Below are 27,224 nucleotides of genomic sequence, written 5' to 3' on the forward strand. Positions count from 1 at the left end.
GTGTGTTCATAATATAATACATTTCTCATACGATAACCTATTACATCATGTGAAAAATTGTTATTACATTGAAAAATCATTATAACATTATGAGCTCAAGATTTGATTACGTTTTGAGAAAATTATTCCATTATGAAAATTTTATTACAGTAATAATGTAATATTACATTATGTGCAGTTATTATGAGTAGCCGCACACCTCCTTTAATAGTAAAGCTATATAATTATTTTCCCCGACAGTAAAATTCCAACTCATAAGCATATTTTTTTTCACCCACTTGCTATTATAGGTTCATCACTTCCTCTTCTGAGCATCAATATAAACTGGGCAGAAGACGCCTCTTGTCCTAGACTTGCTTCAACACAACTGATCTCATCCTCAACATGTCACTGCTCTCTTTCGTACTGCTGGCAGCTACTGCAGTGTGCTGCTTCACAACTCTCTGTGGTAAGAGTTTATTTTATTTTATTTGACTTTATTTCATTTTATTTGTGCATTCTGTGTGGTCAATATTATGTGGTGTTTTATAAACAGAAAATAGTCTGTATAAACCAGGTGCTTTCAAAGTTTAAAAAGTGGATCTGTTAAAATGTGCTTTAATTTACTGCAGGTTAATTGTGCGATCAACTGTTATAATATGTATAAAATGTAATTATTTTTTAACAAATTAGCCATTTATTCTGCATTCATTATTTCTGATAAAATGGTTACAACATTGTTCTTTAGAGAAATATAATTCTAACTATGCACATGGCTTCTTTTAGCATTGCCAATGGAAGGCTTTGGTGTCAACAAGTGTCAGTGTGTGACCACCACCTCATCCGTAATCCCATCTCGGGTGTTCCAGAGGATTGAGATTGTGCCTCCGGGAGCACACTGTCGCTACACCGAGATCTTGTGAGTCATAATGTTTTGCCTCTACACATTGGTGGCACACACATACTTCAATTATAGACATGAGGGAAATGTGCAAAGGGGTGCATGTTTCCTCTGTTCTGACAAACCTCAGTGCTCTCAAAAATGTTACATCATTCTCTCTTTAGCCCACGCAGCTCTCAGATAAATGTCACCTATTGCCCATACATATTAGGCAGATTTGTGTAAGACAGGCACATATTGTCGCAGATGTTTATGAAATCTTTTTAAATGCCTTAGGATTACCAAAAAGGACAACCAAATAATTTGCATAGACCCTGCAGCACGATGGATCAACAATGTCATCACAAGAGTAATGAGGAGGTAGGGTTTAAGTCTAAACTCCCCAAATCAAGACTGTCTGATCTTGATTTGACCTTTTTTTTCCTTTCTATGCATTGTCTAAATGTCATCTTTTTTGTTTCTTTTTCCTACAGTAAAAGAAACGCAAAGGAAACTGCTGTGCCCACTGCGGCATAAATCAACGCAAACAAGAACAACTTTCCATTTCCTACTTTTCAGTTATTCCTTTTCATTCAAACAACCAACAGAAATGTGCTGAATGTTATTAGGCCATATTTACGCAGTCACAAATTAAAACAGTCTGTCTACAAAATCTGTAATTATTATTTTGAAATAAAAATCTCACAACCTTCTTTCTTTAAAATGACATCTTTATTGCCTTTAAGGTGGGAGACTAGAACAAGACTGAGAATTTCTTGTTTTACAAATGGGCCACATGTAGCACCATTTACATTTGCAAACAGAAAGATTTTTTTCCCATATAATCACCATATATGTTTATAGACTTAATAAGAGTTACAAAATGTGTATTCCTCAGCTGAGGAAAAACTGCATGAAAAAAAGACTCAAAGTTATTGAGAAAATCCAGTGATAAAGCCTTATCATCACATTAGGAAATGCTCGTTTTTGGATATTCTAATCATTGTGTCTCAAGGTTCTTGGCAAAACAATGCTTTACATCATCTTACAATCATGCAAGTTCTTCCATAATTTGAATTTGTCATCAAGACTGACTTCAAACCCTGCTGCCATAATACACATTCAATGAAAGACTACTGCTATTTTCCACATGCTTATTACTAGTTTAAAAATACTGCTTGTTCATCAATCTGGATTAAAATAACTGTCCAGTTAGACCATTTGCCAAGAGGAAATATTTCAGGTTTTTCAGTGGGAATTTCTGTAATGAGAACGTATACAAGTAACCATCAGAAAACAAAAATACTGCTACCACTAACCAGGGAAACTATGGTAATTTTCTCAACTTCATAACAGAGAGATTTAAGATCCTGCCATTTCTGCGAAACAAATTGGCTTATCACTGCTGACCATGACATATTTTAATAATAACAACAACAACATTATAACTGGATCACGTCCACTTCAGTAGTCATCATGTCTCTCTGGTGAAGAGAAGAGATGGACAGATGAATGGATGAGTGGATGGAAGGGTGCTGGGATGGATGCTGGTGCTGGCTCACTCTGTAAGCGTCTTGCTTTCACAGGCAGTACTGCTGTAGAAAAGATGGTTCAGACTAGGCACAGTTTGATAAAAGAGGAATGCTCTACTTATCAATCAGTTTGCAAAAGTGACAAAAAAGTGAAAGCACTCATGCTTATAAGGCGTTCCACTTTTAGAAATGATGCAATGTCAAAAAATTTTTTTGCTGACTAAAAAACCTAATCAAAAATGTCATTAAATTTAACAGGGATGGGAGTTAATCCGTGTGGTTATTATTTATTTTCTAAGGTCTGATGGCAGTGATAAGTAACATGCAGCACACAGTCCAACACTTAACAGTCAACTTCAGCAACTCTGACCTTTCCTTCTGAAACGTTTAACTCAGACCAGCTCAAAACAGAACAAGGCACAGTCTGCCAAAGCATGTTAGGAAAGCTATAGCTTTGTCCAAATAGACATATGTGCGCCTGGATGTGTTGAACAGGCAAGTACTACCAATAACCTATTCTCTTCACAGGTTAAACATCATAAATTCTGCTGAATTTTAACTCAAGAAGCTTTAAGCATTAAACATTTTGATGATTGCTAGCTTGAACAAAGGACTTTCAGTTTATTGAAGTCAGAATTCATGCAGGGAAATGTTTCCACAGTAGTCATGTGACAGACAACAACACTAATGCCACTGACATCAAAAAAGCTTTAGAAAATGTCTTAGTTTTTGCCCATTTTCAGATAAAGTCTGCAATGCACTACACAACTTTTGCCCAGATTTACAGTCTTGACAAGTTAACACTAGCTGCCTAAAGTCAGAACAAATGCAGATTTGAGTTGACAGATTTCACAGAAAATAACAGTGTATGATGGGCACAGACTTTTTTTTTTTCAAACTATGAATCTGTCCAGTCTGAGCATATCAATCATTTTTGAGCCAATTTTTCAACACATATTGATTTATTTTGGTTATGCTTCTCTAGTCTCGCGTAGCCACACTTCCAGACTGATGGTAGAAGGTCTGGGAAGTGGCCAAGGACCACCCAAGATGCCATATGACTGAAAGGTAAAGGAACCAATCACGTTTTATGTCACGTTATGTTTAGGGACGTGAAAATATCCCCACAGTAATAGACCAGTGTGTAAAACTCTTGGACCTATTTTATAGAGTCTATGCAGCAAACTTTACATATTTCACATACTTTTAAAAATCTAGCATTTAGTTGATCCTGATTAGCAGCCATTGTCTAAATATGACGGCTTTGTTCTTCCATGAGGGGGGTTGGCGCCACGGCATCTTTATTTCCAGTTGGAAAGTTAAAGAACGCTACAGACGTGTCTCATGGAAATTCTGTAGAATTCAACCAATCAGATGATGACTTTGAAACTCTTGAAGTGTTTCTAATTTTTGTGTGCCATATGTATCAGACATTCACTCAACAGTCGTTAGGCATGACGCCTAAAGCTGAGACTCTAACATTAGCTATGTTTTTTCAAATTAAACTTGTGCGCAAATTTGGAATATCGCATAAAACATAAATCACAGAATAGGCCTAAAGCACCGTTTCCATACAGGGAGTTGAAGAGAACAAAATCGTAACTTCCTGATTATAAAGTTGTGCTAAATATCACAAAGAAAAATTACATTTGCTGCAGTAGGAGAAGGCACTGTATATAGTATACAACTTAATGCATGCAGACAAAATGCGGTGATGTTATCTTATTTTCGGAGGCTGCTGTTTGGGAGCGCAGTTCTGGGAGTTAATTATAAAGCATTTAGATCAGAATTTGCATCTTGGCATTTCAATCCAGTTTTTTTTTTATGCGATATTTTATGCTAAAAATAGGTGGATGGAAACACAGCTAATGCCACGTTTCTGCATGAGTTTGTTTTGTTCAGAAGAACACATAAGTTTGTTTGTTTAACATCTGTTTCAGTTTTAAAAGTTGTGAAGTGTATTACAGCTTTTAGAGAAATTTAGCAAATGATTATGTCTTGCCAACCTTGAAACCCATAAAAATGTAGATATAACAGTGAGAAAGGCCTCTAACTATGGAAATGCTCGTAGTTGTGCCAAACAAATAAAATGACATTTCTTGTCATTTCTCTTCTCCAACAAATCACAAAATTACATCTCTAAACATAAATTAATGTTCATCCTGTACCAATGCAGCTGACAATCCATTACCACTGAAACAAATGCGAAACAACCGGACTAAGCTGAATTAGCCTGAGTTAAAGGCATAGTTCACCCCAAAATGAAAACTGTTCCACAGAAGAAATAAAGGCATAGAGGTTTGAGTCATTTTTGGGTGAACTATGCCGTAAACTCCTAGGTAGTCTTCTGTAACAATTATAAATTGTCCCAATAATGTCAACCACCTGCCAATCAGAGATTCTTTGGAGACCTCGCTGACATGATGACATCATTGAGGCAGGGAGGACTTTGTATTGTGTAAATATACATCAGTACGGTGATGTGATTTAGATGCCGATGCAAGCAGCAAGAGAAAACAGCACAGATGGGTTATAATCAGTAGGGCTGGGATCCTCTTTAATAGTGTACATTTTGGACTTAAAGACAAGTTTGCATAATACTTTAAATTGCACTATTAAGAATTTTCAATTTTAACACATTGCTGAAAATTCCAACCTTACTGCAGTTTCTCACTTTCTCAACCTTAATGCAAATCCGTCCTGCAGTAACGTCATATAGGGGAACTTGAATTTGTAATGCACAGGATGCAGTAACTACTATAATATTTGATCTTGCACAATGAAGAGAAAAATGTGGTTTTATCGTACTGGGAAATTTCAGAATTTGAATGCCATCATAAAGATTTAAAGATGCCGAAGGGGAATTTAAAAGGGGATGCTGATTGAATCACTCAAATCACTTTTGTAACACACTTGCTGACATTGTTATGATTCATGATTGGTCTTCCCTTAAGTTACACATTCCTAGCATCCAAATACTGACACATGGCTTATACAATCTCACATTTAAATTCAGACAAACAGATCGATTGCCCTGAAAGCAGCATTTGTTTGGTACCAAACAGAGAATCCCAACCCTAATTTGGTATTAAGCTTTTGTTTTCAAGTTGGAAAACATAATAACAAGATCATATAATCCTGTGCAAAGGTTAAAAAGGAACAAAGTAGGTGAGTACTTCACTCCTTAATGTGTGTGCCTATATTTGTAAGGGCTCGTCATAGGGGTTCGTCCATGGTTTGGGGATTTAGATGAGTAGGGGAAGGGGGGCTGCACTACCTGTGGACAGGCAGATGCAGCCCGTTGAGGGGGGGTAAGGGCAGTTGGTACTCCAGCTGAGCCAGGAGCGAAAAGTGATCGGAAGGGATGTGTGGGTGGGGGCACCCCGTTATGTTGTTGTCCTTCAGCCACTGAGTCTCCAGTGGACCCAGAACGCCCAGAACACGCATGTGTGTCTTAGAGAAGAAAATGTAGTCAATCACACCCTACAAAAAAGGAGAAAGCATGTTTTAAATGAGAGTAAATAAAGATCGCTGACAATAAACTCAATTCAGGAGCCAGCAGCAGCCTTATAGGGCACAGGTTTCTGTGCAATATAATAATGAAGCATGTCATGGTTCACTAAAATTGTGAAACCTAAATATCTCCTGACCTTGAAGTCATAAGTGTAGTTGGTGTAGGGCATGAGATTCCCCTCATAGGCACTCTTCAGCTGGAAACTGTGCGTGATACTGCCATCAGGCTTGCCATTTTTGCTGTTGCAACTGAAGTTGGTTATACAATCGCTGTAACGCAGTTCCTTAAAGTCTTTGTGATTTTCTGCAACTCCACCATTACTCAGATACTCCACCACACCTGTGAAGAAAGGCCAGGAAACCTAGTAATGCTAAGACAAGAGCTTCATGCTGAATCCAAGGCAAAAATATATGTCAATATTTCTCTTAAAAATTACATTAAAGGGTAATTCACGCCCAAAATTAAAATTTTGTTGTCATTTCCTCACATTGATGTCATTCCAAACCTGTATGACTTTTTTTCTTCTGTGGAAAATAAAAGAAGATATTTTGAGAAATATCTCAGTGGGTTTTTTTGTCCACACAATGGAAGTCCTGTATTCTTTAAAATATCTTATTTTGTGTTCCACAGAAAGTCATACAGATTTGAAACAACAGAATTTTCATTTTTGGATGAACCATTAATATGAACCTTTAATATTGCAGCAGGTGGACAAGTCGCTTATCCTAAATAAGGAACGGAAAAGGCAGTTGGAAGCAAGCCATAATATAGCACCCATGGAGTGGATGGCAGGTAGTTGGCCTGCCATTCACTCCATGGGTGCTATATTATGGCTTGCTTTCATGTTCGGATCTCTTGGACTCATTTTAGTTGGATCTTACACAATAAAGATTGCCCAAGTGAGTTCCCCATTCCTTCTAATTATTTATCCTTAATAAGCAGTTCCAAACAGTGCTCACCAGAGTCAGGGAGCGAATTGAGGTCAGCGCACAAGACGATAGGGATGGAGCTGGTGTCTGACGTGGGTGATGCAGAGTTGATGGATCCCGATGCCCTCTCAGCGATGCTCTTCAGCTCAGACAGGAACATCATTGTCTGGATGAGCTTCACATCCGAGTACTCCGGATCCCAGTGCATGTGGGCGTTAGCTACCAGCAGGAGCTGTTTCTCTGAAGGCTGCTTTAAACCTGCATTATAACACCAGTAAAATTAATTGGAGCTGTAACATCTAAATAAGATCTTTTATAATCAAAGTCGCTGCTCCCAGTTCAAAGGAAGTCAAAAGCGGAATATGAACAGTAAACTCTGCTTGCAAAGTGTAATCAATATCTCAATCTTCTGAAAACGCAACAATATTGTAGATTGATTTTAGGGGAAAAAAAGAAGAATATGTTCTGAATGAAGAAATAAAGCAGAAAAATAAAATAAACTCATCAATAAGTGTGTCACAGTTATGGACTTCTGTTCTTATTGAGTTTCCTTATTTGATCATGTTCCTTTTCTTGTTTAAGTGAAAGTCATTAAGTCATTAAGTGACATTTGCCGAGTATGGTAACATTTACTGTTAGTTGGTGATTTTGATTTTAATGATATATGTGCACACACACAGCAGTGAGAAGTGAACACACCGTGAACACACACCCGGAGCAGTGGGCAGCTATATATCCAGCACCCGGGGAGCAACTGGGGGTTCAGTGCCTTGCTCAAGGGCACTTCAGCCTTGTATTGAGGGTGGAAGAGAGCACTGTTCATTCACTCCGTCCCACCTACAACTCCTGCCAGCACCGATACTCGAACCTGCAACCTTCTGGTTACAAGTCCAATTCTCTAACCAATAGCCCCACACCTGTTTCTGTTTCCCACTGATTACATTCCCAGTATTTAAAATCTTATCATTAAAATAACTACTTTTGATATCTCCTTCGTCGTGCAATCCCGCCACTGAGGGTGAGCTGCAACTGGTCACTGGACAAGACAATGAGGAACTTATGGACCTTTTCCAGATGGATTTAATAGATTGCTTTGGGGAGGCATTACCCAATTCTCCTGTGTCTCCACTGGTTCCGCCCAGTCCTGAATCTCCTGTGTCTCCGCTGGCTCCGCCCAGTCCTTAATCTCCTGTGTCTCCGCCCAGCCCTGAATCCCCTGCGTCTCCATTGGTTTCGCCCAGCCCAATCCTTCTGTGTTCCCTCCCAGCCTCCCTCTCCCTCCTCCTCTCAACCCGACCAGTTCCTCAACCCTATCTCTGCTGGTGCCTGTCAGCCCCTCAGCTCACCCTCAGTCAGCGCCATCTGGGTGCTCTTATTCACTTCGGGACTTCCAGTCTCCAGCTCCGCCTTGGTGTGAGGATCCCCTGTCTCCGCCTCCAGCCTTCAAACCCGGACTCCACCTCTGTCCTTCGACCCATTGGCTCCACCTTTACACTTAGCTCCCTCTTCTCCACCATGGCCCGTCATCCCACCAGCTCCACCGGGCTCCCTCGTCCCTCCGGCTCTGCCTTGGTCAGTCGTCGACCATCTGCCGCCTTGGGACTTCACTCCTCTGGCTTCGCCTCGTCACTCCATCCCTCTGGCTCTGTTAGGCTTCTCCTTCCCACCGGCTCCACCTCCATCCTCAGTCGCTCCAGCTCCGCAGTGGTCTTCCGGAGCCCCACTTCCGCCTCGGTTGCCTGTGCCTTCAGCGCCGCCTCGGCCCTCTGGATCCTCCGTGTCACCCTGGCTCTCCGTCTGCTCGGCTCCATCCTGGGCTCCTTATACATCGGTTCAGTCTCTGTCAGTTGGCCCCTGGTGTTGTCGGCTCTTACTCCACCATGACTCCTCCCGCCGTCGACTCCACCATAGGCCACCATCCTGGCTGGCCTCTGGAGCTCCATCTGGCTCCTCCTGCTCCGGGCTCCTCCCTCCATCCACTCCACCCTGGCACTATGGTCTATGCTCCCTCTCCATTGCCTGCCCCTTGCCTGCCCCCTGAACCCCCACCCTCCCTCCTCTGGACTATTTCTGTCGGTGCGGGAATGGACCGTTCCGGGAGGGGGCGAACTGTCACAGTTATGGACTTCTGTTCTAACTGAGTTTCCTTATTTGGTCATGTTCCTTTTCTTGTTTAGTTAATTAGCCCCACACCTGTTTCTGTTTCCTACTGATTACATTCCCAGTATTTAAAATATGTGTTCTACAGTTTTGCTTTGTCCACTATTGATGTTAGATTATTTGGATTTGTGTTTGGATGTGCCCTTTTTCTCCTGTGGATCATTAAAATAACTATTTTGATATCTCCTTCATTGTGCACTTGTTTTACACACCAACACGTGTGACAAAGTGTGTATGCTCATAAATTGTATTGAGGCATCGTGAAGGAAATAGAAAGTATGTTATCACTGAAATCCAACCTAGCACTGAATTCAACCATTGAAGTTAATTTTATTTTTAAGAGCAGCACATTGCTTATGACTAACTTGGCTTACAAACTTTTGTCAGACATAAATGTTTTATTTACTTTACTTACAGCTGCATCTTGTAAAACATTCAGAGAATGCTACTGATGTTATTTTCAAAGTGGTCAATATCCACCAATTTCCTAACTTGCCACACACAGCAAAATGTAAAAAATTAAATTTCATCAATAAATACAAATTCTACATATTCTATGTTGAATCATTTTTACTGTCAAAATTAATTCTACTGACAAATAATCTGTGTTATGAACTTTCATTAATTTCCAGAGACAGTAATTATTCTCCACCTTCAAAATACCAGGATTGGCAACCCACTGCTCCGGGTGTGTGTTGACGGTGTGTGTATGGGACACCATTCTTGCCCACAGGTCATGTCACTTTCACTTTCACTTTTTTACCGTCCTCTCATGTAAACATGTCTAATGTAGTGATTTACTGCCATCTACAGGACAAAGCTAAACAGATGGTGTGTCCATGAAGAACAGGAAACCTAAATTGAGCTATTTCAACGTTAACATTCATCACTCAAGGTCCTTACCACTAGCAAACAAGTCTTTCTTCACTTCCAACAGGACAGCTACTCCGATGTTATCTTTGGTCATGACTCTGTTTAGCATAACCTCCGAGCCCTCTGAGTTTGCCATGGCAACCTGATTGAACTCCACTGTGTGTTTCTGCACCAGAGCAAATCTAGAAAGTAAAAAAGTGCAATACATGAGCTTAATATCATTTCACTTTAAAAGGCGTCATGAACTGCCTTTTTTATTATTTTACTCTGTTCTCTGAGGTCCACTTATAATGTTATCAAAATTTTTTACATAAAAATATAATAATTTAGAGGTAATAGGCTTTTTTCTGTCCTGTTTTGACAAACAAAGGACCAATTTCTTATTGACGTGGTCTGGAACTTTATTAAAAATAAAGTTCATCAAATAAAGTTTATCATTTGGTTTCTGCATAGACCTGCGTTTGTCATTTACCAACTATGTGCGTGAATCTGTGGGCGGGGCTAAACATGCAGTGATGTAGAACAGGCGTTGATCTACTTCTGAGGAGGCGGTGTTTAGTCACACTATTATGTAATAGAGTGGCACATGCCACAACCTGTCATTTTCAGTTTTTAGACTAATGAGAAACTTTTGAGTTCTGAAACTTACAGAATGCGTTTATAGCACAATGACCTCTATATATAATAAATAAATATATCAAGCGAATTTTGATTTCTCAGTTCATGACCCCTTTAATCCTTGTAAGAAAATAGAAGGGAATTCTCACTTCTCGGTCTTGAAGAACACAGCACAGCCATCCACATGTTTCCGCTCCTGTTCTGACATGAGTTTGGCACGAGACTTTGGACAGAAAAAGCCATCATATCCACGCTCTTTCAGTGTTTCCAGAAAGAAGGTGTAGTACTGCTCTGTTTCCACCTCCTGCACATGAATGAGCATTAGAGCAAAGTATAAAACACTGCTGATATTAAAACCCCTCACACGTCAAGTGAAATGTACTTGTTCACACATAATAATAATTTAGCTTCATTTTTTATGTAAATATATAACTATATATTCATTTATCATATTAAAAGTTACAGGCATGAGAGGTAACATATTTGAAAGGTAAACTGTCATAATATTTTGCAATATTGTTATGTTGATCAAATAAAAGCAGCCTTGGTGAGAATAAGAGACTACTTTAAAAAATGTTACCAATCCCAAACTTTTAAATGGTAGTGTACACATTTCTAATTGTAAGGGAGATTTCCTTTTTAATTTTGAAATGGGAGCTTCATACCTGCAGGCTGATGATGTCAGAATCACAGTTAGTGATCTCCTCCATGATGCCCTTCTTCCTGTACTCCCAGTTAAGGGCCCATGAGGGACAATAGCCGTACAACTGTCTTGTTGCATACTTGTCGCACAGTACGTTGTAGCACATTACTGTGAACACAGCTGAGGACACAAAAACTGTATATTAGCTTTGCTCCTCGCTAAATCATGATTTTTAAAAGCCAGTGAGAGGATGCTAGCAGTAGGTACCTGTGGGCATCATTTGGTCTCGCTCCCTCAAAGTGATCCAAGGTCTTTGGGGGAGTTGTTCTGGGTGGACTAATATTGGGAGGGGAAAATTAAATGAATAACTTATCTGTATAGTATTAATAAGCAGCTATGTACCTGTGTCCATTATTACCTGCAAGATTGTCAAGCATGTAATTTAATAATTTCCTTGTTCCATCAGGCTCCTGATACAGGTTGAGTATATCTTGGGACAATGGATTACCTGGGAAAGAAATATTGTTCTCAGGCCTAATAAAAAACATTGCATGCTTGTTCTGCATGTACTGCTTGATATAAAACAACATTTGATTAAAAAAAAAAAAGAAGGAAAAAAAAAGCGTTACCTTTGAGTCCAAGGGTTTGCAACTGGAACAGCCGACCAAGTTCATAAGGCAAAACTCGTAAACAATTGTTGTTCAAAAGCAATTCCCTAAAAAAAAAACACAAAGAAAGAAACAAATGTGACAATAAAACAAGGTGTCTGTTTAGTATAACAAAAAGGCCTAAACTATTTATAAGTCCAGTTTAGTCACATCCTAATTAATTTTTTATTTGTTTATTAATATATTTTGTCTATTTTACATTTTTTGGTCTATTAATGTTTTGTTGTAAAAGGAAAAATAATAATGGCACTTGTCCTTAAGAATCTGTAATAATGCTGAAAGGCCAATAGGACTGTTTTACTTATCTTCATTCTGATGGGAATCTGACCGTTTTGTTACATACCTGAGAGTCACCATGTTGCCGAGCTCTGCTGGCAGGCTGCGAAGTTTGTTGGAGGACAGGTTTAGGTAGACGAGATGGGGTAGCTTTGCGATTTCAGGAGGAAGCCGGCTCAGGTTGTTGTTGTTGATGTAGAGAGCAGTCAGATGGGTCAGAGTCCATAGTGAGCTGCTTAGACTTCTGACCCGCCCTATACCAAGAAATCACAGACAGAGTAAACATTTTTCTCCAAATTTCTCAAAGAACACACATACTGATATGTACATCACTTTTGGATAAAATCAGCAAAAAAGTAGTTTAGTATAAGTAGGCTTTCACGTTCACCGATTTATTCATTAATTTCTCTCATGTCAGTGTACTGTACCCTCAGTAGCATATTCATAAAAATTAGTTGATGAATTATGAATTGCGATATAAGGCCAAAGATTTGAATAATAATAACTAACCAGAAATCTCCAACTCGGTCCAGTGGGACTTCTTGCCACTGGCCACTTCCTCGGCTGACATGATGGTATATAATCTGCGTGGGTCTGGAGGATCATATTTTTCCTTTGGCATGCCTGTTAATCTGAAAATACATAAAGAAAATGAACGATTTGTCACCATTTCTCTTTGTTACAATATGTCACTGGTTTCCTCAAAATATTTGTAAGAAATCATTGAAGATGTAAGAAAGTTGAAACCTGATCTATGAGCCAGCTGGCATTATATTTGTAATTGTAGTGGTCAGTTTAGGACTCCTCTAAGGCCTCAGATCAAGCCAGATCGCCCTTAGACAAACTGACATGACGTAAACATGATGTACAGAAAATCAGGCAACAAACTAACAACTGCACTTCGACTTGTGCAAAGTAAAAACATCAGTAAGGATTGCTTAAGTTTAATTTAAAATAAGGCTAAAGAAAATGAATGCACAGATACCAAGTGAAGCTGTAAAATATCAACATATCATCTACACTACAGTTCAAAAGTGTGGGATTGGTAAGAAGTCTCTTATGCTCACCAAGGCTACATTTATTTAATCAAAAATACAGTTAAAAACAACACATTATAAGTATTGTTACAATTTTATGTAATTGTATGTTTTCTATTTAAATATATTTTAAGATTTAATTCATCCCCATGAAAGGAAAGCTACATTTTCAGCAGCCATTGCCATATTCAATTTTGGAAATCATTATAATATGCTGATTTGGTGCTCGAGAAACATTTCTTACTATTATCAGTGTTAAAAACATTTGTGCTGCTCAATATTTTTGTGAAAACTGTGATACATTTTCTTTAACATTCTTTGATAAATAGAAAGTTTAAAAGAATAGCATTTACTTTAAATAAAAAAGTTTTTATAATAATTATAAATCCCTTTACTGTCACATAATGCATAAATAAATAAATAAAATAATACAATAAAATAAATTACTTTTGAACAATAGTGCATGTTCTAGAAACCAGGCCAACATGTGAGATCCTGAGTGTTTACTGAGAGACAGACAGCTGATGTTTACTCTGATACATTGAACTGTTTGAGTAGCTGATATCTCTGATGCCGAGCCAAAACATTATGGCAGTCTAGGGCACTGACAAGAGTTTAACTTAGTTGAACTTTGGAGATGTTACAGTAGTTTTTTTGTGTGTGTGTCTGTTTTTAAATCAATCCCTTTCAGCTGTAAATGATGAAAGCAAAGCGGCACTTTCAGATAACACCCTATTAATAGGTAAAACCTCCAGCGAGAGCTTTTAAACAGACGAGACGGCTGCCCTTATTTGCCTTGTATAGAAAGAACATGCGGTGTGCTCGCTGTAATCATTGAGTCGCAGCTGTTACATACACAAGAGCACACTGCCAAAGAGCTGTTCGGGTACAACATATCCTGCTTCTCAATTGTAGCTTGTAAATGTTTTCTTACATGCAGAACTTCAGGCACTTTATTAATTCAACTGGTCTTTGGACTAGATGTCATATTCATATTAGTGTATATATCAGACCATCATTCAGCACAATCGTATTTCTCAATTCTAATCAACATTGTACATTTGTGACCCTGGACCATAAAACCAGTTGGTAGCAAGGGTATATTTGTAGCAATAGTCAACAATACATTATATGGGTAGAAATTATCTATTTTTCTTTTATGCCACTATATATAATTCTATATTGAAGTATACATTATGTGCGCATTGAGTTCAGTGTGTGTATTGTGAATTTTGTGGTCTTTATCACTAAAGCCCTGTGTATATGGTCATGTGACAATAAAAGTGATTTGCCTGAACACCATGGCGCTTATGCAAATGAACGCTGGACCACGATAATGACAGCCGAGGCGTTACGTAACCCGCTCTTTGAAGTTACTAAGTAACTGCTATGAATAAAACAAACACACACGTTCCGAGCTGAACCTAGCTTGGTGAACATCGCGGTGTTTCGCGTTACAGTTAAAAGCGTACCAACGACCTAGTGCAGTTGTCAACTACTCCAATAACGAGGTATATGTTATGTAAGGCTATTATTATTAGCTGTTCTTGCTTTGTCGGTGAATGCACAAAGTTGCGATTTACATAGATTAAGTTTGGCTGGTGAGCTGACAAGCACAACATGAACAGCAGGAGCAGATCTGGCCGTGCCACCAGGTCAGACGTTCATCTTCATCACCAAATACGGTCATCTATTAATCAGGAGAAACTATGTGTTGTGTAATGGGTTGAAACACTGTTCTCTCGTGATTATTAAGTTACAGCACACACCGTCTCCTTAGCCGATCCTCTCGAGGTAATGTTAAGCTGGAGACGGCAGGCGTATTTGACACCCAAAGATATAAAGAACGCAAAAGCACCACGCAGGAATGCAGTAAGTTACGTAGGTTCTTACCTGCATTCGGGGGGTGGGTGAGGAGCTGCTGGTGTGATATGATCAGAGACATACAGACAAACTGCGACCGATCCTCATCCTGAGACTCGGGTAGAAGGAAGGACAACACTCTGAGCTTCCGCTCCAGTCTACAGTCCCCTTACAAACAACTATAAGAAGTCCGACTCGTTTCCGCGAATCGGTTCTTTTGAACAGGCAGCTTTTAAAAAGCGGTATTTTACGCCATTACGCAATTGCGTCACTTGCCCCTGACGTCGCACAACATTTTATAAAGTCTTATAAAAACATTCCATAAAGTTCCAACATGGGCAGTTAGCACGTGTTGCTGTTAGTTCTATTAATAAGGGTGTTTGTAATATATTCTAGTTCATTTAGCTGCAGCCGTGATTCATCAAAAAAAAAAAAAACCTTACAAACATTTGAAACTTAAATTTACATTTTTATTAAACAATGCTAAATTCACAGTGAGTAGGTGAATCGAGAAGCACTACCGGTTCAGTTCGTTTCGTGAATGAACAGTTCGGAACGGTTTTGCGAACCGGTTCAATCAATTCATTAAAATCCGACTCAAAGAACGATTCTTGCAATTTTACACAGAAACACGGCTTGAAGTGAAGAACATTGTGCTCTTGTAAAAATACGATATATACAGCTCTGTTTTATTATAGTATGCCTTCAAACGTATAGGTAATAAGCATATTCTTATACGGATTTTTTATATAAACCTGCAAAGTTGAATTTATAACAGAACTTATTCTGCATTTTTACCTTTAGCTCGGAACGTTTATATATTTTAGGCAGGAGTTTTGGATTATTTGATATAAATGGGGCAAAAAACAAGAATTTTGTTGCTGTTTCCCTTTCCTTTTCCCTTTAGCAGATCTAAAATCTACTAAAACAAGACGATGGTGGAAAAGGAGGTAAATTATATAGCGAACATATTCATTGTTTATTGTAGTATATAAAACATGTGAGTGTGTGTATACAAATTCAGTATGCACAATATTTTTGAACAAAAGCTAGATGCGCACGACACAATCATAGGGATATTATGAGAGGGAACGATTAACGCTGGGTGATGATTCAGAAGGGAAATTTAAGTGTAACACAGAACTCAGTCTGTCAACATGGCTGCCCTCTCGAGGAGTGCTTTAAGAGGTCAGTTTAGAAACGTTACAGACTATTTCGCTTATGTACTGTACATTCCGATATGTTTTCAGAGATTATTAACATGCAGATAGTCATGTGCAGAATACTTGAGTGTTAAATATCGCGTTGTGCTTCTAACGTACACAAGCTAACAGCTTTGACCACGATCTGTTTAATTATGCTTACAGGAATTTATGCAGTGTGTCTAAAGGATAATTGCATTTTGATTATTCTTTAACTACTAATTGGTTAATTAAATGTAATCATGTTCATATGTAATTTGACCCCCTCTTTTTAATTCTGCTTTACTCCTGTGTGCTGTCTGACGCACAGTTGTACCCAGATGTCAGAGTCTGTTCTTCACATGCAGAGCTGCTCCTGTCTCCTGCAGCTCTCTGACTGCACACAGCCAGCAGCAGCCTGTCAGGTCCTATGCTGCTGCCGCCGCCAAGTGAGTTCTTTTTACACTGTTTAGCCTTTACATTTGTAGATTTTGTGTTTGACATGCTAACAAATTTTAGCAACCATAAAAAAAAAACAATATGTAAAGAATCAAAATCATTTTCATCAAAACACTTTTTGTAGGCAGAAAGAGAAGAAAGAGGAGACTGTTCAAGAGAAGGCAGTGAAAGAGAGAAAAAAGATTGATGACAAGAACAGACATAAACCCTATGGACTCACAGCCTGGGCTCCGGTAGATGATGTGTACATGGTGCGGCACTATCCCAGACCTGTTTATGAGACATCCGTGGCCATTGAAATGCTGAAGAACTTTCAGAAGCTGGATTTCAGTCCTGAAAACCAGCCTGTGTACATTAACCTACGTCTAGACATGAAGCTGGAGAAAAAGGTACGTTTTGGGTGGTTACTTTTTTAAGCCTAATTTGAATAACTTTTGCTTGAAATATTAACTTTGCTTTTGCTTCTAAATTATGCTCACCATACTGTCTGTGAAATATTATTTCAATTTAAATATTATTTCAGTTTTCTTTTTTAATGTGTTTGTTTCATCCATTATTATTAATAATGTAATTTATTTCTGTGATGCAAAGCTGAGTTTTCAGAAGCCATTGCTCCAGACTTCAGAGTCGTGTTTCTTCAGAAATCATTCTAGTATGCTGATTTACTGCTCAAGAAACATTTCTTATTATTATCGGTGTTGAAAACTGTGCCACTTATGTGGAAACTGTGCTAATTAAAAAAAATAAGTAATGTTAAAGTTTTCACTGTCACTTTTGAAAAATTTAAAAAAGACAAAAAAGTCTTACTGTCCCCAAACATTTGAACAGCAATGTATTTGTTTGAGCTAGAGTTTGTATTCTAAATCTGCAAATTGTTTTACTAGTTTGCTAAAAATATGTCCCAGGAATCCACAAAAGCTCTTCTGTGCTTTCGTTACAGTTGTCAAATTAGAGTTGTTCATGTTTAAAAAAACTTAAATACATCATGTTCAAAAGTTCTACACCATATCTTGATGATTCTTGAACCTTTTAAAGGAAAGGTTCAAATCCGAACAGTTGCTGAAATTATTAATGAATTGTGGTGTTAAAAAACATTTAATGTGCGACTAATGCAAAAGTCTGTCTGTTCTTGTGATGGAACACTTTGAATTGATTATATTATCAAATCAACTACAAAGAGTGTTATTTTGAGTTAACTGGATGAAAAATACTCTTGCCGGTTGAGTAAATATTCTCCCTAGTGTTGTTGCAGTGCTTAAGAAAAGCACTCAGCTTTATAACTGCAACAACAGAACTTTAAACCTTAATGACATTCCGTTGTTTTTGTTTCAGAAAAAAGTGGATCCGTTTGTTAGCACAATCCATTTACCACATTCCTTCAAGTCGGATATCAACAAAATAGTGGTTTTCACTGAGGTGGGATAATCACTCTATGGTCCATTATGTTAAACATGACAGGTGTCATTAACTGAACTGATTTAATTTACACCTGCATTTAAGCATTCTGTACAGTTTACATGCAGTAATGTAGAGTTACGGCTTTACAGAATCCAGATCAAGCCAGGATAGCGATGGAGAATGGAGCAGCAGTTGCAGGTGGAGCAGAACTGGTTGAAAAGGTAAAGCTCATGAGATATAACCTAGAAATATAATTCCTACATATACTGTTTAAAGCTTTGCCTGTGTAAAAAATGACTGTTTATTTGAATTGCATTCAAAAAGTACCCACTGGCTTGATTTTTTTTATTACCTATTTTTTTCTTGTTGTTTTTTTTAATTGTTGTTTATTGATTTTAGCTGATGAGATCACAGCAGATTTTTACTTGGCTGAGCCAGACATTGTACAAAAGCTGCTCCCTTTGAAGAACAAGCTGAGGAAGAAGTTTCCCAAGAGCAAGAGAGGTCAGTGAGTTTCACATGTATCAGGCATGTTTTATTAATGTGCAACTTAACCCAGAGGTTAAATGGCTCTCTGTGATTCTTTCATCAGGATCAGTTGGAATGAATATTCCCAAAATGCTTGCATTATTCAAGAGTGGTCATGAATACATGGTTGAGGACATCTATGTTAACACACAAGTTGCAACAGTAAGTCACATTGAACTGCTTTGTGTGACAGACATTTCTATTAGTAATAAAGTAAGAGAGGACAGGGTGGTATCTTCACCCCCTCCCACCTTGTTAACATTATTTATTTATTTTTAAACAGCTGGACATGCCAAAGGAGTATATTCTGAAAAACATTCATGCCATTGTAAAAGATGTGGCAAGCCATAAACCAGCAGAATTTGGTAAGTAATTTTATTTATTATCCTAACCACCTCACAAATTCTGATTATAGTCACATTCTTTTGTTCTCTGTGCAGATGCCTAGACTGAGTTCCTTTGGCTATTAGGTGGAAGTATTCTATTCTATTCTTTGATATGAATAAAATGTATTGTGTCTTTGATTTTTCTTCCAGGTCCTTTTATTGAGCGAGCAATTATCTGCAGCAGGTCAAGTGAAGGTTTGCACATTAAAATTGAAGAATTATTACCACAGGAAGAGAAAAAGGCATGACATTTTTGCTTTGTATATATTTGCATTGTACAAAACATATAGATTGTAATTAAAATGGTAAATGTTATGTTGTCTAAGTGTGTGATTTTATTCTGAAGCCAATTTTTACAGTAGCATGTTTTAGTTATGGAGGCAACATGGTTGATTGGCCATTGTAGTCAATAAGTCCCCTGTTGCTAAAGATTTGGAGATCAATTTGTGGTGGTATGGAATGTCAAAAACTATGCAGACTTCTGTATATACACTATTTACATTTACAGTTATGCATTTTACAGATGCATTTGTCCAAACCAACTTATAAGAAAAAAAGCAGTTCATCAAAGAACCAGCAATATTCATAATATCCACTTCACTGGGAAGATGCGCTTCCTGTAGGCTGAAGGCTTCTGTGGGGTTAAAGGTCACTTAATATATTAATCGTCTGTACAATTTGGGCCTAGAAAAAAAAATTCTTACCGTCATCCCTTACCTATAACAGCAGGTGGCAGTAGAAACTGTCGCTTTCGCTTACACACTTTTTCTAACTAATCAAGCTCAGATTGAATAGCAATGCAGTACTTTCTGCCTTTTTTTTCCTTCAAATTAAAAATATCCTTGTTAAGGGAAGATGAACAAAGACAGGTTTTGCTAGCCATGTATGTAAACATTTAATCATAAGTGTGTAATTACAAGAGGTATGGTCTCTTATGAATAGAGCAATCATGGTTTTATAGATAAGATATGTGAAGAAATTTTAAAACAACATTTGAATATATATCATGGTTAAAAAGGTCTGAATGTATTTCCTAAGTCTACAAATGCTGAAGAATTTTCTGTTTTGTCCTTGAATGAGCACCAAGCAAGGATCAGATTGCGCTGCTGCACGTGACCTAGGAATCATTGACCCTTAAGATCACTACTATTTAAGTATTGTGTAAATATTTGTAAAAAAAAAAAAAAAAAAAAAAAAAAAAAACTTATTCTAATGCACTCACAAAGTTGTAGAAATATAATTTGCACGCTTCCACCAAGTTTGGAATGCATTTTAAACACAACCTAAAAAAAAACAAAACGCAAAAACGTTAGTTTCTTCCATAGAACTCAAAGACTGCCACAAAATCTAAACCCGTCAAAACTTTGGCCATAGGTTTTGTTCCCACATTGGTAGAGGGGGAGGAGGGGGCTTCTCAACTCGTGAATGCAGCTGGTCGTGTCTCCAATAACTCACTTTAAAGAGCGGCTCGTACGCTCAGTGGTTGTTAGTGCGTGTTCCCCTGTAATTACACGCGTTCAAGTTGTCTTAGTAATGGCCCCGTACTTTTAAGAGGAAGGATTTTCGTGTGGGAACCGCTCTCTGTGAGGAAGTTTCGCCGGATAGCTCACTGGACTGTATCTACTCGGACTGGATGCACACCAGTAACGATACCGACCGTCTGCAAGACTTCAAGCTCAGGCGCTGGTGATTGATTTGAGTCCACAGGAGAGCAGCGATGATACGCACTAATTCACATTCAAGTTAAAGCCGTTGTATTTTTGAGCATTTTGGATTAACACAGTTTCTTAAGTGAATATGGGTCCTGTTTGGATCCTCCTAACCGTTTTAATTGGATACACCACCAGCTTACCCGGAGCAAAAGGTTGGTGTTTCTGTTATCATGATTTCTTCTTAATTCATTGGTTGCCTAATACAGATTAAACTCGCAGATCAGCGCGCATTCTTTTTTTGAACTGTTAGTTGCAATAAAATAGATTTACAATTCTAGATAAATCTGTTTGTCCCATGGGTACGCGTGGAAATACGCGATAAAAAAAGCAATGCGCAATAGACAGTCTTGTAATATTAAATAACCGCATGACTACGATGTTTTAGAGGGATGCTGTTTATGAAACGGCGCCCGCATCCTATCTCTTATCTTGATCTTCCCACATCAACTTGATACATTTGCATAAATTCACCAGTCGCCAATGATTATTATTTAAAAGTTCTTTGACAGTCAACATTATGGCTATTGATTCTCAAGATAAACGTGTATTTCCTTAGGGAAGCATGCTTTCTTTGAGAAGTAAAACTTTGATATTATTTATAGACATCATAACACAGTTAACTTGATCTTCACAAGAGTTTCTGGACCATGTTTTCACGATTACCTAATGCAATTTTTTATTGTGTTAAATGCATTTGTTTTCTGGTTAGTTTGCTTGATTTTTAAGTGATACACACACACACACACATAGACAGTTTAGCTGCATACAAACTTTATTTAAATATTTAAGGGTGATTATTCCCATTTGTATTTGTGTCAACATTGTAAATTAATGTCAAACCTATAAAATTATAACATGCTGACATCCTTGTTTTTACAGCCTTTGAGGGTAAACCATTAAATTTAATTAATGAACCGTGTGACAATATTTTGTGTTCTTTCACATTGGGTGACAGCAAGGGAATTTAAGGCATTGTTGGACACATGATTGCCATGACTGTGTCATTTGTCCACCATTAATCATGAACTTGTCAATTGGCCTGCAAGTGAAAGCTGATGTATCGATCCTTTTCCACTCTTGTTCACCTCATTTTCTTCATCCACAGGAGCATGTGTCCATCAAGGCTCATTGTTTGCGGTACGTATCCATTCCTCTTCTTATTTTCGCTTCTTTTTAATCTGATTAATGTACTTGTGTTGAGATCTGTTGCTTTAAGCAATAATCCTGGCCCATTTATGCAAGCCATTGTGTTGTTAATTATTTAGAGGCCCATTATCACAGCACTGGCTTTGAAAGGATTCGCCTTATAAAGTATCAGTCAGAATGGGTCTCACAGTCACTACAGATGTATTTGAGGAGAAGTGCCTCATAAATAATGAACGTGCTGACTTTGTGAATGGTAATGAGTAGATGGTGTAGATTATGTATTTTGAGAAATGGAAAGAAACCTTATATTTAGGTGTTTCTTCTACACCTCAGTGCAAATTGCACGACACCTCTCAGATTCCCATGGGTTTTGTGGTTTTGAATGATGAGATCGCGCTTTTGTTATTCCTTTTGCAGAATTAATGTTTTGGATGTTAACGTGTGTCTAATCTTTTCATGAATATTGAGATTGTAAGTGCATAAAAGTTACAAAGAAAAAATCCAACAGAAATGCTTAACACAACTTTCATACATGGAATTGTGGTGCACACCAGGTATTCTTTGTGGTTTAATGGAGAGTAATGACACATCTCTGTCTCTGCTATTGTGTAATGACAGTGATTAAAAGAAGTGTAAACACAGCAGTGGGAGACCTTCCTTCACTCCCTGAGAACTGGGAATGGAAGTGAATAGTATGTGTGCATTATTCCCGATAACACGGCTCCTCATGGGATTCAAGAGGCTTTGTGGGGAAAGGGGGGGGGATTTGGGATGACGGTCATGGACAGGTGGAGACATGCTGGAGGGAGTCAGGAAGAGGCTCTTTGGAGTTCAAAAGAAAAGCCAGCCAAAACACCTGGACAAGGAGCCAAAGAGTCCTGATATGAAAAAAGAGAGGATTTAAGTAGCAATTATGACTCCAAACTCTTTTCAGAAGTTGTTAGCAAAATCAAAGCACTAGTTAAGATAACAAGTGAATGGTTAAGTCTTTATCAAAGTTACTCTAAAGACATTTATAATGATGCAAAACATTTCTGTTACAAATCAGTGCTGTTCCTTTCTATATACTTTCTATTCATCAAAGAATCCTGAAAGTAGCACAAGAATAAAGTGTGTTCACCCCAAAATGAAAATTCTGTCATTAATTACTCACCCTCGTGTCATTCCAAACCACTAATTTTTGTGCGCAAAGAAAACAAAAATAATGACCTTATTCAACTGTTCTTCTCCCCCAAGTTGCGTCTTCCGCTGGGTACTTTTGGAGAGTACCCAAGAACGTAATCAGTGTTTTTTACACTTTGGTGGAAAGCGTGAGCATGCACACACATAAATTAGCTTCGCAAATTTAAAGTTGAGCCACTGATGTCACATGGACTGTTTTACTGATCTCCTTACTACATTTCTGGACCTGGGAACATTACAGTTGCATTGCTGTCTATGGGAGGGCAGAGAGCTCTCGGATTTCATCAAAAAAATCTTAATTTGTGTTCTGAAGCTGAACGAGGGTCTTACAGGTTTGGAACGACATGAGGGTGAATAATTAATGACAGAATTTTCTTTTTGGGGTGAACTAACCATTTAAGTATTACAACTTTTTCAACTTTGTTAATAATAAGAAATGATTCTTGAGAACCATGTCAGTTTGTTTGTTTGTTTTGTTTGTTTTTAATGCTGGCAGAAACTAACCATTTGTTGTTGTGTGTAACAGTGACATGAAGGTGAACATGTATATGTAATTATTGTTGTGCGACATTAGGTTGAACATGAATATGTAATTTGAAGAGCCTGTTGAGAGTTATTTGGCAGTTGGTCTGAAGTTTTTCTGTCATTATTTATGACTCTGCTACTTCAGCCTTCAGCATTTTGAAAACAGAGAGTGTTAAATGCATATGAACTAAAACAGTAGATGAAATGACAGATGCGGGGACATCTCAGGAGTGCTAATTTCATTTTAGCAGGCACTGGAAGAAAACAGCAGTTTTGTGCGTTTCTGCTGTGAAGAGTCCTTGCAATGAATACAGTATAAAGATTAATGAGACCCAGTGCAATAGCACTCACCCTTTCCATTCAGCAGCACACTCTGAAATAAGGTACAACACCGCATCTAAACATATCACTCGTGCCCTGGGGCACAAATTCCTTGCATTGCAAGTAGTCCGCCTCTAAGCAATCGAAATGTAGGGCAACTCAAGAATAGAACTGACTTAACAGAGAAATGGTGCAGATTTTGCTTCTTTGATTGGCTTTAAAAGAAAATATTTAGCTAATTTCAGTGTAGCTACAATTTATCTAAGACTTAGTGGGAGTAAAAGTGATTTTCACACTGAACAATTTGGTAATTGACTACTTACTAACTTTGTAAGTTTCAAAGTAACATGGTTCAAAAAGATTCAACGTCTGTATTTATAGTTGCATGCGAAAGTTCGGGAACCCCTACAGAATCTGTGAAAATGTGAACAATTTTAACAAAATAAGAGAGATCATACAAAATGCATTTTATTTTTTATTTAGTACTGTCCTGAGTAAGATATTTTACATAAAAGATGTTTACATATAGTCCACAAGACCAAAAATAGCTGAAATTATTAAAATAACCCCCTTCAAAAGATTGTGAACCCTTGGTTCTAAATACTGTGTGGGGTTACCCAGATGAGCTACGACCATTAAAAAAAAAAAAAAAAAATATTTATTTTTTATTTATAATTTATCTCTAATTTTGTTCAAATTATTCACATTTTCACAGATTATGCATGGGGTTCCCTTTGGCATGCAACTGTATATTGGTTTGGGATTTTATTTTGTAATTTTAACCTCCCAATAAATTCCATCATGGAAACTATACAATGTTACTACAATTAAGATGTATTAGTAGTGTGAGCGTCACCAGTAACTGATGTTCATTCTGGTGCTTTCATGCCACCCATGATGTCTTTCAGGCATGATCTTCAGAGGATAAAGCCCAGGGCTTCATGACCTCAAGACACACGGAGGTTCTCATCATTTTAAGCCTCATTACCGTGTTTTTCTAATGTTCACAGACCATCTTTACTTTTACATCTTGATTGGTCATTTAATACTTGGCCTGTTTTATATGCACTCAATGCACCTGAATCCGAAGTTGAACCCTAATCATGCAGACTTTTACATGGAAACATACATTAAAACACTTCATAGAACTGACATTCTCTGTTGATAGTAATCACAACCCTTTTTATTTACTGTTAGAATTAATTTCTACAGTTATCATTTGTGGTAAGCAGAGCCTGTTTGTTCATGCTCTGTTAATGAATGGGGTATTCCATACGCTTCCTAGTGTGGATTACCTCACAAAGCTTTATTGGGTAATCCTGCAGTCCTTTAGGTACCAAACTGGTTTTGACCCCTTTCTGGCCCCTTAAACACATATGATTTTGTCCCACTGATTGAGCTAAACAGCAATATAGCAGTTGGATAAAGAGCATGCAGGGATGTTTAAAAAGTGGCTTAGCAGTCTTTAAATTCCTGGATCTGGGATTTCATGGATGCTCAAACAGAGCACAGATTTTGAATTGTTCTTCATGCGTGTACATAGAGGCTTGTTTAAAAGCAAACACCCTCCTTGACTAATAGACAAGCACTCCAAGCAGGCTGAACTGTCTAAAACATCCTCAAACATCTAGTTCTAGCTTGAAGGTGCCATTTCTGAGGTGTTTGTCTGGAGGTCATCGCCTTTTGTTCCTCAGTTTATTCCAAGTGATTATCTTACAGCTCTTAGTTGACGTGTGTTTGCAAATTGTTTAAGGCTGTTGACAGATTGTTAGCTTTAAATGGTGCGCATTCTTAAACATAACCTCACAGGAACAACCAACTTTTGTCTAATGTTTTTGTTATTAATTTGGTGATGACCTGTTTCTCCAAACAACTTTTCTCTCTCTGCCTACTGAAAGGTTAAAAAGGGGGCACATTTTGAGTTAAAAGGATAGATAATCCAAAATTGAAAATTCTGGCATCATTTACTCACCTTCATGCTGTTTCAAAGCTTAACATTAAATAAATTAATTTTACGAACATTGGGAACCAAGCGGTTTTGGTGCTTGTTGACTTCCATTGTATGGACAAAATGCTGAAACATTCTTCAAGATATCTTATTTTATGTTGCACAGAAGAAAGAAAGTCTACAGGTTTGAAATTACTTGAGGTTGAGTAATTGATGACAGAATGTCCATTTTTGGGTGAAGATGGTTTTGGTTTTGGGAGAGATGAAGACTGAGTGCTATTCAGAATTGAACTGAGAATGCATTTTCCTGAATTTATATTGAGGGAGCAAACAGGATACAATATTACAATTCAGATTTGGATGTTAAAAGGAAGAATTGAAGTGAATTGACAATTGCGACCCTGGACCATAAAACCAGTCAGAAGTCGCTGGGGTATATTTTTAGCAATAGCTAAAAATACATTGTATGGGTCAAAATTATTGATTTTTCTTTTATGCCAAAAATCATTAGGATATTAAGTAAAGATTATGTTCCATGAAAATATTATGTAAATTTCCTATCGAAAAAACATCAAAATTCAATTTTTGATTAGTAATATGCACTGCTAAAAACTTAATTTGGACAACTTTGAAAGTGATTTTCTCTATTTAGATTTTTTTGCCCTCTCAGATTCCAGATTTTCAGTTGTATCGGCCAAATATTGTCCTGTCCTAACAAACCATACATCAAGGGAAAGCTTCTGCTTTCAGATAATGTATAAATCTCAATTTTTAAAAAAAATTACCCTTATGATGTTTACTGGTCCAGGGTCACATTTAAAGAAGTTAACAGCTATTTTTTTCAGTAAAAACAGTTTTTTAGAGTTTATTAAGACAGACTTTGAATGTTGGCTGCACAGAGGCTTGGTTGAAAGTTTTGAAACAAACTTTGGGTATGGATGGGTGGATAAATAGATGTTTGCTGGGTCAAATAAGGAAATGTCTATGAGGCTTCCATTTGATTTGACTTTTGGTTTTCCTCAGATTAAAATTTTACTCTATCTGGGGCTTCAGTGTTATATGAGATGTCGTGTGAAATGAACTCCAGAAGAAAACAGCTGAGTTCGGCTACCTGTCGCTCTGCCTTAAGTGCAGTCAAATCATAGGCAGTCAGAATAATTCATGTTCAGACATGATTCATTCTGACATTTAGGATTCAACACTTCATGCAGTACAATTTCATCCCCTGCTGATCCACCACAAGCTGGATCTTTTGAGAATGGAGGACTACTGTTGTGCAGGATGAACTGAAAGACCTCGTTCAAAGGTCAAACCAAAGTTGAATTGCTCATAAAGTCTTTAATTTTAAGAGGAGAATCTTTGTGGAAAGTGTCATGTCAGAGATTCAGCATCTCCTTGTGATTATCTGCACATCTGTGACTTCGCCCCTGCTTTTGTTTCCGTTGTGTCTTTGAACATGGCTGCTT

At 37.7% G+C, this 27,224-nt stretch overlaps 4 protein-coding genes across 6 annotated transcripts in view; 3 read left to right on the forward strand and 1 right to left on the reverse strand.

Moving 5' to 3' along the window:
- The first annotated feature begins 326 nt into the window (after positions 1 to 326).
- LOC109101399 (interleukin-8-like) lies at positions 327 to 1,583 on the forward strand. Its single transcript, XM_019114764.2, has 4 exons — positions 327 to 448; positions 766 to 898; positions 1,157 to 1,240; positions 1,354 to 1,583. Exons 1-4 carry the CDS (start codon positions 385 to 387, stop codon positions 1,394 to 1,396), a joined length of 324 nt encoding a protein of 107 aa, XP_018970309.1. The 5' UTR covers positions 327 to 384; the 3' UTR covers positions 1,397 to 1,583.
- On the reverse strand, positions 1,573 to 15,163 carry LOC109101768 (CCR4-NOT transcription complex subunit 6-like). 3 transcript variants are annotated; one of them, XM_042724425.1, is made up of 14 exons: positions 15,003 to 15,161; positions 12,820 to 12,916; positions 12,583 to 12,704; positions 12,140 to 12,326; positions 11,758 to 11,843; positions 11,547 to 11,636; positions 11,396 to 11,464; positions 11,151 to 11,308; positions 10,635 to 10,789; positions 9,898 to 10,049; positions 6,865 to 7,092; positions 6,042 to 6,244; positions 5,669 to 5,874; positions 1,573 to 2,454 (listed from the first exon to the last, which is right to left on the reverse strand). In XM_042724425.1, exons 3-14 carry the CDS (start codon positions 12,692 to 12,694, stop codon positions 2,418 to 2,420), a joined length of 1,683 nt encoding a protein of 560 aa, XP_042580359.1. In that variant the 5' UTR covers positions 12,695 to 12,704; positions 12,820 to 12,916; positions 15,003 to 15,161; the 3' UTR covers positions 1,573 to 2,417. The 3 variants fall into 3 exon arrangements, with proteins under 3 accessions (XP_042580359.1, XP_042580360.1, XP_042580358.1); XM_042724426.1 differs by lacking the exon at positions 12,820 to 12,916 and having other exon boundaries at positions 1,573 to 2,451; positions 15,003 to 15,163; XM_042724424.1 differs by lacking the exon at positions 12,820 to 12,916 and having other exon boundaries at positions 15,003 to 15,163.
- Positions 15,164 to 16,034: 871 nt separating this feature from the next.
- Positions 16,035 to 19,239, forward strand: LOC109101398 (39S ribosomal protein L1, mitochondrial-like). Its single transcript, XM_019114763.2, has 9 exons — positions 16,035 to 16,160; positions 16,485 to 16,602; positions 16,737 to 17,001; positions 17,945 to 18,028; positions 18,160 to 18,231; positions 18,403 to 18,514; positions 18,603 to 18,700; positions 18,822 to 18,903; positions 19,075 to 19,239. The coding sequence occupies exons 1-9, from the start codon at positions 16,130 to 16,132 to the stop codon at positions 19,170 to 19,172; spliced, it is 960 nt and encodes a 319-aa protein (XP_018970308.2). The 5' UTR covers positions 16,035 to 16,129; the 3' UTR covers positions 19,173 to 19,239.
- A 1,038-nt stretch (positions 19,240 to 20,277) lies between these two features.
- The window catches only part of LOC109080799 (extracellular matrix organizing protein FRAS1-like), a 108,607-nt gene continuing 101,660 nt past the window's right edge, over positions 20,278 to 27,224 (forward strand). Inside the window, exons 1-2 of the mRNA XM_042724434.1 lie at positions 20,278 to 20,788; positions 21,742 to 21,773. Coding sequence (XP_042580368.1) covers positions 20,722 to 20,788; positions 21,742 to 21,773 — 99 coding nt within the window. The 5' untranslated portion in view covers positions 20,278 to 20,721. The remainder of the gene's footprint in view (positions 20,789 to 21,741; positions 21,774 to 27,224) is intronic.

Source organism: Cyprinus carpio, chromosome B5 (genome assembly GCF_018340385.1).
Source record: "Cyprinus carpio isolate SPL01 chromosome B5, ASM1834038v1, whole genome shotgun sequence".
Taxonomy (NCBI): Eukaryota; Metazoa; Chordata; class Actinopteri; order Cypriniformes; family Cyprinidae; genus Cyprinus; species Cyprinus carpio.